Raw genomic sequence first — 13327 nt, 5'->3', positions numbered from 1 at the left:
GGGAGGGGGACGGGGAAACGAGCGAGTGCAAGAGGCGGAGGAAGAGGAGGACTGTGCAGAAGTGGACCTGACAGACGAGGACAGGAACATCCGGCATGTCGACGAGGAGGAGTGGATACGCAGACAGGAGGAGGACGCGGATATCGGTCCGGTGTTCGTGTGGGTGGCGGCCGGACGCCGGCCCCCTGTGGAGGAGATTCACAAGTGTTCCGGTGCCACGAAGGGACTGTGGAACATGTTTTCGGACCTGTGTCTGAATGAGGGGATTTTGAAGAGACAGGGGCACGGAAGCGCGGGGTTCCAGATGGTGGTACCCAGCTGCCTGCGGAAATTGGTGTCGCAGTGGGCGCACAGGGGCCACAGCGGTAAGGATCATGACGGGCCTGAGAAGATGCTCTGCGATGTTCGTAAACTTTTCTACTGGGGCAAACACAAGGAGGACGTGCGGAGCTACTGTAGTGCGTGCGATGGCTGTGGAGCACAGAAAAGGGGCCGAAGAGAGTCACCCTGCAGAGGACTGACCCCACTGGGGGTTGAGAGGGACTGGGTGCTTCAGGTGGGATAGAAGCTTTAAAAGGAGAGGGTGGAAATGGGTGTGGTTTAAATGGATGGGAAAAGAGAAAAGAAATGATGTAAATGGGAATGTTAATTGAAAATGTGGGTAATGTGAAGTAACGAAAATCAAGTGGGGAAATAAGAAAAGACTGTTTGGGGGGAAATTTAATGTCTGTGGGGGTTATTGGGAAAAAGTGTTGATGTGGTGGTGTGTTTTGGTACAGGGGGATATGTGTGGGTTGTGGGCGCCAGCGTGGGAGCTGGCTAAGAAGGGAGGAGGTAATGTAGCGACCCAGGGTTTGACATGTCTGTGGGGATTACGACGTTACGTGAAGGCAGCATACGACGAGACAGTGTTAGTGGCACTTCCTGGCTCGTGGGGGCCAGTCTGAAGATACGAGGAAGCCGACTGGACGTGTGTGTAGCTAGGAGCTGTGTGTGTATAGCTAGGAGCTATGAGTGTGAACCGTGAATAATGCCTGTACCAAGTATTGCCTCTTCTCCTCCTCACTTAACGGTCCCGGGAGCGGACCGTTACAATATATATATATATATATACAGGAGGTTTTTCTAGTGAGGCAAGGGAGGATCTGATTTTTTCAGAAGAAAAGGGAGAGTTTATATATTTTTAATAAATAAACCAAAATTATCTCCACTTTAAACTAATTCCATTATTGAAAATGCTTTAATGGTGACACCTGCAGGCCAGGGAAGGAAAGGTTAGTCTCTGGAGGACGGAGGACTGCCCCGCCCCCTGCTCCTCAAAGGCACGGTCATGGGCAGGGTCTATGCCGTGACGTGTGTGTGTGCTTCAGTATTTTTCATGCTAACCTATGATTGGCTAAATGTGCTTCAGTATTTATCATGCTAACCTATGATTGGCTAAACAGATAAGATTGCGCAACAGTGGAGGCATGCAGGCCTTGTAGAAATGCCTCCCTCCCTGCAATGATTGACATCAGCCCTGACCAATGAGAACCAGACTCAGGCAGGCGGGCAGGGGACTGCCATTGCATCCAGTCATCAGAGCTACAGTAGCGTTGGCTCACTGGTCAGTGGTCATAACGGTGTCCACCCGCTATGCCGACCACCCGCAATGCCGACCTTAGGTTTAGGCGTGGGGGGTGGGAGAGGTTAGGTTTTGGGTTAGGGTCTGGGGGAGGTTAGGTTTAGGCGTGGGGGTGGGAGAGGTTAGGTTTTGGGTTAGGGTCTGGGGGAGGTTAGGTTTAGGCATGGGGGTGGGAGAGGTTAGGTTTTGGGTTAGGGTCTGGGGGGAGGTTAGGTTTAGGCATGGGGGCTGGGAGAGGGGAGGTCGGAACAGCGGGAGGTCGGAACAGCGACATGGAACCGGTCATAACGTGACCAGCTAGCTAGCTGGCCAAAGCCATGACAAGAGTCATGCAAATGGATTTAAAAGTGTCAGACTATGGTTTGTATGTGGAAGATACAGCTACTTTCAGCTGCAGCAGACAAGTGATCTGGCTGGCTACTAGTTAGCTACTGTGCTAAAAAAGGAAGAAGCCTGGTTTGATAAGTAGCGCGCTAACGCTAGTTAGCTCGCGATGCTAACGTTATTAGCATTCCCAATGACGTTACCATCGTGAGCTAACATACAGGCTTTTGCTAAACCAGATTCTGGGAGCATTACCCAGCATGGAATTTAAGTGAGCTAAAATGTATTGGTGACAGACTTACTGTGCTGTCTATTAGCTAGCTAGAGCATCTTGGCAGCCAACCTGACAGCCAGAAGCGAGCAGCTATCTCAATACAAAAACAACTGTCTTTTGTAAACTAGCAGCTAGTTAGACATCCAGTCTGGCCAGTGCAGAATGCTACTGTAGTCTATCTTCCCAAGGAGCTTACTGCCTTAGTGATTTCAGGCTGTGATATTGTCACTATAAGTCAGTATTAACTGATACTTTATCAAGTATTTACTCTTGAGAAATGAAATAATGAGAAGAGGAACAATTATTGTTGGTTAAAACTGAATAATGACATCACAACAGTCTAATCCTAATGCTAAATTAAAATGAGATATTCCTCTAAATCTGTCTTCAAACTGCAAAAGAAAAGAAAAAAACGCCAATTTTTTTTCCGCTGGCAGCGAGTTTCCTCCTTGCTTTCAAGCTCACCATGCCGCCACTGATTATATATAATATTGATTGCCCATCTCACTGAGTTTTTATACACTAATTTTGTTTCTTTCAGTGCGCTCTCAGCAAATACATGGAGATACAGTAGGGCTGCAATTATTTTCATTGTCAATGAACCTGTCAATTATTTTCCAGATTAATTGATTGGTTGTTTGGTCTATCAAATGTCAGAAAATGATGAGAAATGTCGGTCAGTGTATCTGAAAGCCCAAGATAACGCCCTCAAATGTCTTGTTTTGTCCACAGGCCAAAGTTATTACAAAGTTATAGAGGAGTAAAGAAACCAGAAAAGCTGGAATGAGATAATTTTTATTCTCCTCTCACCCTCTCCCATCCCCCCTCAAGAGCTCTCAATTCTCAATTCTGAGATTCAATTCAGAATTTATGTTATCACTGATGTCACTCGAGCATGTCATCAGTGAGTGATGTCATCAGTGATGATCTCACTCAAGCAATTACAATCTTGCTACTATAATAGGGTGGCGTTCCACATCTGGGGTCCCTATTTTGTGACATCAATGTGGGGTCACAAGCAAAAAAAAGTTGGGACCCCCTGTCTTAGAGGCTTAACACACAGCAAATTACTCTGGGGAGAGCTCTCTTTCCCACACCGGCTGAACTCCTCCATGTTGTCTTTTGCACCGCAGATACGATCAGTTGCTTTCTGGCCAGTTTTCTTAGTCTTAGGAGGCATGGATAAGGCTGCAGTGTGGTATCTCTGATCTACTAGGTGAGGGAAGGAAATGGATATGTTGTTTTCTTTGTATCTACCTCCAGCCTACAAAAGCAAACGTGCCACGGATAGCGGGGATCTACCGTATGCCCCTGGAGCCTGCTCTGTAACAAAGGCCAGGTCATTCATGTGCCAGAGTGCAGCATTTTCCAGCAAATCAATCTTTCTAGGACCTTTCCAGTTAGCCAGTGGGGAGATATAGCTCTCGTTTTGGATGACTAAGTGAAATCAATATTCTTGCTTGTTGTATGGAGCTTACACCGTGTCCAAAAACGCTCAATGTTTTAATACGGTATTCAGATATACAGTGTTATCCTATATGTTACATGAATAAATAGTTCCTTTATTTGTCATTAATTTGGCTGAACTGAAAATACCAGACTTTGAAATTCATAGCTAAAAGTTTTGGAACAACGGAGAGAGAAAAAAGCAAGCATTTTGCTCATTTACAAACTCTTATGTAGCTCACTGTATAATAGAAGTGTGTGTTTTTGTTTTAGTTTTTCTGTTTTAAATGCTGTAGCTACAAAGCCCCTTCAGCCCACTGTTTGGGCTGAGATTCAGCTTTACAGCTTAATGATGATAGCATTGCACAATGCAATAAGGAGTGTTCGGGGAGGAAAAAGCACAATCAAAAGCAACTGTGACATCGCATCGTGTCTAACGCCTCCAAGATCACCAGTTCTGCCCTCCCCTCAATGGAATCCATTTACCACCAGCGTGTTTCAAAACAGGCAAAAAAGATCATCTCTGACCTCTCCCATCCTGCTAACCACCTATTCTAGACCCTCCCCTGTGGGAGGCGTCTCAGGTCACTTGCCACAAAATCCACCCGCTTTAAAAACAGCTTCTTTCCCACAGCAGTAAGAACACTGAACTCCCTCCGTTAACCACAAGGACTTACTGCACTGTGTCTATGTGGCTGTGTGTGTCTCGTCAATGCTTTTGTTAAATGGTTGTTGTTTGCTGTAATTGTATGTACCGAAAACAAATACCTATGGGTAAGCCGACAAAATGATGTCCTCCCTGCGGTACTATAGCTAGTGAGTGAACCGACTTGGTTTCTTCCTATATCTGTACATTCATCTAGAGTGACATATCACAAATCACATATCCTACCTTTGGGTTGTGAACACATTGTATGGATTGCGTTTTACACCTATAAGAACTGAACACAATGTGAGCCACGCTGTCTCCAGATCACTTGTTTACACCTTTCACTAACATGCGTTCTTCCTTATCCGGATAACATACCCGCATACAGATTGCATTTTAGTACCAGGTGTAAAGGTGACACACATGGAGATGCATTGCTGAATTTCTTCTTCTTTTGAGGAGGCAGAAGTTCTTCGATTTTGACCCTGTCATTTTGTGCTTTGGCCCCATATCAACATTCCCCATGTTGCCACCAATATCTGATATAGATTCTCTTCTCTTGCTCCCTCCCTCTCTCTCTCTCTCTCTCTCTCTGCTTATAGCCACACTCCAGGTGGAAATCACCCCAGCACACGGAGAGATCAGTGTGGGAGACTCCAAATTTTTCCTCTGCGAAGGTAAGAGTGATGTACCACATTGCGTCATGTAAACTGACTCAGGGTTACATTTACATGTTAGGAATGTAGCTCATGCTCTTATTCAAAGACACTCGCAAAGGATACGAAGAGAATAAAAGACTCAGTCAACATTGGGTATCAACATTTGAGTATGTTTACGGGTTATGCTCACTGTGAATATGACCATAATCAGCAGTAGTCTTAATTGGATTAAATTATCATTGGAATTATTAATGTGCATTTAAACGTACTGTCATCACAATGAGCCAACCAGGCGATACTGTAAAGACATTCAAGGAAGACAATGTGAAGAGGTGGAATTGGATGAAATGATGGAGTGATGTTTTTCAGAGGAGCCAGTGGGAGGCTAAGATCACAGTCTTGTGCAGCTAGGAGAGCGAGGGCTCAGAAGAGGCTAAGATCACAGTCTTGTGCAGCAGGAGAGCGAGGGCTAAGATCACAGTCTGCAGCTAGGGAAGCGAGGGCTAAGATCACAGTCTTGTGCAGCAGGAGAGCGAGGGCTAAGATCACAGTTTGCAGCTAGTAGAGCGAGGGCTAAGATCACAGTCTTGTGCAGCAGGAGAGCGAGGGCTAAGATCACAGTCTTGTGCAGCTAGGAGAGCGAGGGCTAAGATCACAGTTTGCAGCTAGTAGAGCGAGGGCTAAGATCACAGTCTTGTGCAGCAGGAGAGCGAGGGCTAAGATCACAGTCTTGTGCAGCTAGGAAAGCGAGGGCTAAGATCACAGTTTGCAGCTAGTAGAGCGAGGGCTAAGATCACAGTCTTGTGCAGCTAGGAGAGCGAGGGCTAAGATCACAGTTTGCAGCAGGAGAGCGAGGGCTAAGATCACAGTTTGCAGCTAGGAGAGCGAGGGCTAAGATCACAGTCTTGTGCAGCTAGTAGAGCGAGGGCTAAGATCACAGTTTGCAGCTAGGAGAGCGAGGGCTAAGATCACAGTTTGCAGCAGGAGAGCGAGGGCTAAGATCACAGTCTTGTGCAGCTAGGAGAGCGAGGGCTAAGATCACAGTCTGCAGCAGGAGAGCGAGGGCTGAGATCACAGTCTGCAGCTAGTAGAGCGAGGGCTAAGATCACAGTCTGCAGCTAGTAGAGCGAGGGCTAAGATCACAGTCTGCAGCAGGAGAGCGAGGGCTAAGATCACAGTCTTGTGCAGCTAGTAGAGCGAGGGCTAAGATCACAGTCTGCAGCTAGTAGAGCGAGGGCTAAGATCACAGTCTGCAGCTAGTAGGGCGAGGGCTAAGATCACAGTCTGCAGCTAGTAGAGCGAGGGCTAAGATCACAGTCTGCAGCAGGAGAGCGAGGGCTAAGATCACAGTCTTGTGCAGCAGGAGAGCGAGGGCTCAGAAGAGGCAGGGGTGAGGCGTAGCCTGAAGAGATAATCATAGAAAGGTGCTGGAGTCTGCACTTTGATCCAGAGAAGAAGTGCAGCTCAGTGTGCTGAGTGTTGGCTTGCAGGTGTCGAGCAGACGTCCATAGATCTCAGCCGGACGTTTGGGTTGTCCGAGATAAAGGCTGCGTTTATATGCTCAGAGCAACCTGGCCGTTCGTTCTATTAAAGTATAATTTCTCTATTTCTTCACCCTGGACCCTATTTTCATATCTGTTTATGTATAACTAAGTCGTGTGAGCAGAATTTTTTTTAAATCGGTGCCATACTGAGATCGCCTCAATCGCTTTGCCCACATGCCCCTCATGCCTTGTAGCCTGCAGGTACGTCCAATAAACAAGCTTGTTTTTGCAACGGACACAGGCTCAGATTGTTATTGTAAAAGAGAGAGAAAAGGACCGCTGCTGCAGCATGTTCACCCTGTCTCTGTCTGCTGTCCATCACATTGGTAGAGAAGAGATAGAAGCTCCCGTTGCGCCCGCTCTTCAGTTTGTAATCCGTATAGTCTGTTAGTCCAGCTCAAATAAATACGGGCAACCATCAAACTCAAATGCATCATCCATACTGTACGCTGTTACTCCAACATGGCGGCTTCATCCACTACAGCTAAACTCTCAAGTCTCAACTCTTGTGATGACTGATCTCTCTCGTGATGAATGTGCCATGTAGCCATAGGGCTCAGTTGCTCAATGAAAATATGATCAAAGGGCCCAGTATTTTAATAGGGTTGGCCATTGTCTGTATTTTATCATTTCAAATTCTAATCCTGCTTATCAATTGTATCTCTTTTTGGACAGAAATGAAGAGTCTCTTACAAAAGCATTGTTTTAATTAGTATGCTGAAGATAACTTAAAATGTTTTTTTTTTTAATCTATTTCAAAGAGTATTCTTTCTTTGGCTTTGTTTTAAAGCTTAGATGTCAGGGCAAGCCACACAGAACAAAATGTAGCTAAATAAGCACTTGTGCTAATGGTTGCATGGGGGTCCAGGGCGGCCAACTGCAACAACAGTGGTCAGTTGCCTCCCACTACTGGCCTGTTGCTACACTACTTCAGTGGACGACTCCTGCTGAGAAAGAAGCTATGAAAACAAAGCTCAGGATCTGTGAGTGCAGAATGTCAAGAGTCAAGACCTGGATTTTCTGTTTACTTCACACATTTTCTTCTTTTTTGCTGTATGAAGGAGTACAGCTTCAACTTGAACTCTTCTCCAGTTGAAAAGGATGTGAAGGATGCCCTTAGGGGCCTTTCTATTCCATAATAGATGAGATGGCAATGGCATCAATATGTTTCAGGGAAAGAAAAATCTATGTGGTTTTACCCAATTTGATGAAAGCATGAATGATGTGAATGATGTTTTCTTTACGTGAAAGTTAGACTCTATTGAATGAATCCCATGTTGGAGTTAGTAAATAGGCTACAATTAATTAATAAATATCACTATCTTTCGCATGTGTTGGCTGCAATATTGATTCTGAATTCTTCTTGATAAACAACCTGTTTTTTCTCCCCCCCATCCCCCCCCCGAAATTTTTTAATCCCATTTTTATCCCCCATTAGTGCTAATCTTAATTTATTTATCCTGGCTGCTGCTCCACCCTCTGCCGATCTGGGGAGAGCCGAAACTGGCTCCATGCTTCCTCCGAGACATGAGCAGTAGCCAGCCGCTTCTTTTCACCTGACAGGGGAAGCTTCACCGGTAGGACATAGCACGTGGGAGGATCACGCTATTCCAACAAGTTCCCCTCCCTCCAAACAGGCGCCCCGAACGACCAGAGGAGGAACCACTTTAGCGACCAGGATATTGCATGTTTTTGGTGAGGGGTTCCTATATGAAGGAAACCCCCAGGGGGCATGGGGAGAGTGTGCAGTTCCTGCCCGCTAGGGCTGCACGATATTGGAAAAAACTGACATTGCGATATTCCCCACCCCTGCGATATATATTGCGATATGAAAAAATAGAGATTTTCACCAGATTACCAGAATAGCTCTATTTTTTTTTTTTTTTTTTTAAACTCTTTATTTTGAGTTAACAAAAGTGCATAGACATACATCGACAATTGAAAGGAAAAGAAGACAGGGACAAAAAGAGACAAACAAAACCAAAAACTGTCGCAGGGGGTTACGCTTCTCTGTTCTGTTCTCGGGTCCTTCCCTTTAGTCTGTTATTGGATTCCGCTCGCCTCTTGCTCTGAAGGCAGTCCACTTTTGCCATCGGCGGTCCAGAATTTTGGCCTTCGTTCTAATGCGAAAAGTCATTTTTTCCATGGAGTGAATCTCCTCTACTATGGCCAACCATTGATCTGCTCCTGGAGGATCTTCTTTGAGCCAATTCCTCGTAATGGCCTTTTTCCCCGCAAGAGTGAGAATCTTAAAGAGATAGAAGTCCTCCTTATGTATGGCCTCTTCTGTGATTAACCCAAGATACACAACCTGTGGCTCCCTAGGGAACTCGTAACCCAAGACTTCTTTTACAATTTGACTAATTGTGACCCAGAAAGATTGTATTTTTGTGCAAAACCAGAAAATATGAGAATGATTGGCGTTCACCACCCCACACTGTCTCCAGCAGGGCTGCTGTTCACCTAATTGTTTGTTTTTGATTTGAGGTGTGATAAAAAAACGGATCAGATTTTTCCAGCCAAATTCCCTCCATCCTCTGGAGCTTGTTGAAGTTTGTTGTGTTTCGCATATCGAAAGCCAATCATCCTCTGACAGATTAATTCCCAGTTCTAGCTCCCATTTCGATTTAACATACAGTGAATTATTCCCATTACGGTTATGCAAACTTCTATATAATCTAGAAACAGTTTTAGCTGGGGTTTGACTATATGCTCCCAAAAATACTTCAATCACTTCATTTCCTTCATCTGAGATTTGTTTCTTAATTTCTGTATCGAAGAAGTGTCTTAACTGAAGATATCTGAATAAGTCCCAGTTTTCTAGATCAAATTCGGTTTTACACTTCTCGAAAGACTTAAAATTGTGACCCTCCAATAGTGTGCACATGGCTGTCACACCCCTTTCCCTCCACCTTGCAAAGGTATTGTCCAATTCTCCAGGTCTGAAGCTGGGGGACTGGGCTGGCCAGATCAATAGTTTACTATCTTTTGCTAAGTTATATTTTTTAACCACTTCTTTCCAAATTATTAACGAGTTTTCTAGAGTGTTGTTAGAATAGCTCTATTTTAAAGAAAATAATACTTCTAGATTGATTTGGGTGATTTTGTAGAGGAGTCCATCTGATATTGGAGGGGAAATTATGTATTTTAATGTTTCTCAACCACTGGGCTGTGGCCTACTGGTAGGCCTCAGAGCACCATCTATCAGGGTTCATACACATTTTGACCAATAGATTTCCATGACTTACATACATGAAAAAGTGAGTGAGTTATGACATTCTACTTTAAAAATGTCACTAGCCTACATTTCACTTAGTGTACTGCAGCTTTTAAAGCCAGGGAAAGACAACATGTATGCCGTATCATCACCATATTTTACCATATCCAACATCTAAGACCATATAGTCTCATATCACAATATTGATATACAATTGATATATTGCCCACCCCTAATATTGAGTGCCAGAATCTACCGTTTCAATAAATCAACAATGAAACACCCCTGCCACTTTACACACTTGGTCTGACCCCCCGGAAACCCCCTCCAGAAACTACCAAGTGGTACACTCCGCATCTCTGGAGTTCCGGTTTTGGAGCGCACCGCAGTACAGACAGAGACGACGATTCACATGTAGCAGCACTGGTGACAAACAATTCATTCGTGAAAAGTAATAAATATACATTTAATTGCCAAGATATGTCTCTTGTCTTTTTATTTTCACTGAAATGTTTGTGTAAATGAGTCGCTATGTATGATTAACTCAACCCAGGTCCTTACACATCAAGAGCGAATATATGGCACGAAATTGCGATGCGAGTTTTGACCCACCTGTCAATCACAGCCACAGATGTGTACACGTCGGAAGCGAACTACTGAAAAATCGACCGTGGTTCGAAAAAAATAAACACCGCAATAACGCTCGGCGAAACTTCGCCGTTGGTATGCACGGTTGCATTGACTGATATAGGTTCGGATAATATTATTGACGTGCGAATTAATCGCACGAAAAAAACGCTCCCGATGTGTAGGACCTGGCATCATCAGAGCCTGAGGGGGAGAGAGAGCTGCGGTGATACACGGACAACTTCTCAGTAATAATCACTTTAGCCTTCTTGTCATTATGTTGCTGTCTTGCTTGTTGGTGTTTCAAGAGTAAATATCTCCACTCCACAGACATGTTTGAGTTACAGCAGCCAGCCTGCTAGTGCACTGCAACCTGTGGACACATCCGCCTACGCAATCACATCGTTTACATCCGACGGGCTACTGTCAGCAACGCAACATAAGCAAAAATAATTCAATTTAGCTCTCTGTCCATTTTGTTGTGTTGAAGCTAAGCACTAAATGAGTGAGTACAGTAGTAGGGCATCTCTCACCTTTGAGAGAGACTGCATTTCACTCAGTAGGCTACCCCTAAAGTGAGAGTTTATCAAGCAAAATGACGAGTTAATTTACTTTTAACATCGCACGCCCTGCGATGTGACTATTGCGCATGCGCACATCGCGATGACGATGTGTAAACGATATATCGTGCAGCCCTACTGCCCGCGCATGTGTGGTTTAATTCACAGCCAGCCAGCGCTGTGAACGGATCTGCTGCTCCTGCCTTCTCCCCATCCACCACCCCCTCCCTTCTCCTACCAAACACCAATGAGCGGACACACGCAGACACACAGGCACAAATTTGCATATTTCCCAGCCAGCTTTGGGGGCGGCATAACTTTTTACAAGAAACCACCAAATCAGGCTAAATAAGTGGTAGATAGAAATAATATTTATTTTGAACACAACATGCAATTCTGGAACATTTGAATATTGGAAAAAATAATGACATAATCAAAAAAAACATAATGTTGCCGATACGCTGGGATCTGTTTACAACATATGTCTAAACATCATGGAAGTGTCTGGGTCAATGTGGACCATATAGAATAAGCTAATTTAGGCAAAAGTCAGCGGACTTGAGGCTCAACTGTTGAGCTGAGTTTTTCTCTCATTGGCTCTGATGGGGCTATCGCGTTAATGTTGGAGTTAGCAAAGTTAGCTGGTATCAGGAATGTCACTGATAGTTACAGGTGAGCTTACAACCTGTATCTGAAGGTAATAGAAGTGTATGGATGCATCAGGACCACTGGGGGAGCGAGCCAGCACCAGTCAAACCTGTCGGGGTTTGTGTTATTCAGTGTAGCTCGAGGCTAATATTGTCAGGCTTGGAGCCGGAAAAACCCAAAAGCAGACAGACAACCAGTTAAGTGTCAAAAGTGAACAGGGTTTTTATTGATAGATCAAGGTGGGGCACTCCGTGTGCTCGGTGGAGGAACAGGCGAGCCGGCATAGGATCCTGGAACACAGAGGACAGATGGATCAGGCAAACAGGCAATTCAGGTGGGCAAAAGGTTAGATCGTCAAAGTACAAATGAATGTTCAGAACTCGTAGCGATGCTCCACTGGCTGGGTACAAACCGTGAATGGCAATGTTCCAGCATGGACTGACAGGCCGAGGCAGTACTTGTAGGGCCGTGCTGATTGGTGTTGATTGCACACTGATGCTGGCCAGGTGTGTGGAGCCTGTGGAGCCTCTCACTGGTAGCGTCATAGGCAGAGTCACAGGTGGAGTTGTGACAGTACCCCCCCTCCGAGGGTCGCCTCCGGGCGACCCACCAGGCTTATCAGGGTGCGCCCTATGGAAATCCCGGACAACCTACGGGTCCAGGATGTGGCGGCGAGGGACCCAACATCTCTTCTCGGGACCATAACCCTCCCAGTCCACGAGGTATTGGATACCCCGACCACGGCGTCGAGAGTCCATAAGACGATTGACCGTGTAGGCAGGATGGTCATCAATCATCCGAGGTGGTGGTGGTGGGGGAGCTGGAGGAACGAGGGGGCTGGTAGAGACAGGTTTGACACGAGACACATGGAAAGAAGGATGCACCCGGAGTGTACGGGGCAGCTTCAAACGGATCACTGAGGGGTTGATGATTTTGATAATAGGAAACGGGCCAATAAATCTGGGTGATAGTTTCCTTGAGTCCGTTTTCAAAGGTAGGTCCTTTGTGGACAGCCATACCTTGTCACCCACCGTGTAGTTTGGTGCAGGGGTGCGGTGGCGATCAGCCGATCGCTGGTAACGCCCCGAAGCCCGGAGCAGCGCCGCACGCGCTTGGCGCCAGGTCCTACGGCACCGACGGATATGAGCCTGCACAGATGGAACCAGGATCTCCTCTTCCTGAGAGGGAAAAAGGGGCGGCTGGTAGCCGTAAATACATTGAAAAGGGGACATACCGATAGCCGATGATGGTAAGGTGTTGTGGGCATATTCAACCCAAGTAAGTTGGGAGGACCACGACGAGGGGTTGGTGGATACCAGACAACGGAGGGCAGTTTCCAAGTCTTGGTTCGCCCTTTCTGACTGGCCGTTGGATTGAGGATGGAACCCTGACGACAAGCTGACGGTGGCACCGATGGCGGAGCAGAAGGCTTTCCAGACAGCCGAGGTAAACTGTGGCCCCCGGTCGGACACCAAATCACAGGGCAGACCGTGGATCCGGAAGACCTCCCTGACCAGCAGATCCGCAGTCTCCCGGGTGGTGGGCAGCTTGGACAGGGGTATAAAATGTACAAATTTACTAAAACGGTCAACAACAGTGAGTATTACTGTATTACCGTTAGAGACAGGCAAGCCAGAGACGAAGTCCAAGGACAGATGGGACCAAGGACGGTGAGGAACCGGCAGGGGACCCAGCAGACCGGTACTGGGCTGGGTGGAGGATTTGTTCTGGGCACACACAGGACAGGCCGAGACA

General features: G+C 46.1%; 1 protein-coding gene across 1 annotated transcript in view; it reads left to right on the top strand.

The window, feature by feature from the left end:
• ncam1a (neural cell adhesion molecule 1a) overlaps window positions 1-13327 on the top strand; it is a gene marked incomplete at both ends in the record, with an annotated part of 454208 nt that overhangs the window by 290389 nt on the left and 150492 nt on the right. The window contains one exon of the mRNA XM_083641582.1: window positions 4920-4994. Coding sequence (XP_083497708.1) covers window positions 4920-4994 — 75 coding nt within the window. The remainder of the gene's footprint in view (window positions 1-4919; window positions 4995-13327) is intronic.

This window comes from Poromitra crassiceps (genome assembly GCF_964638095.1).
Source record: "Poromitra crassiceps genome assembly, chromosome: 1".
Lineage (NCBI taxonomy): Eukaryota > Metazoa > Chordata > Actinopteri > Beryciformes > Melamphaidae > Poromitra > Poromitra crassiceps.
This window is presented reverse-complemented; position numbering and strand designations above follow the sequence as displayed.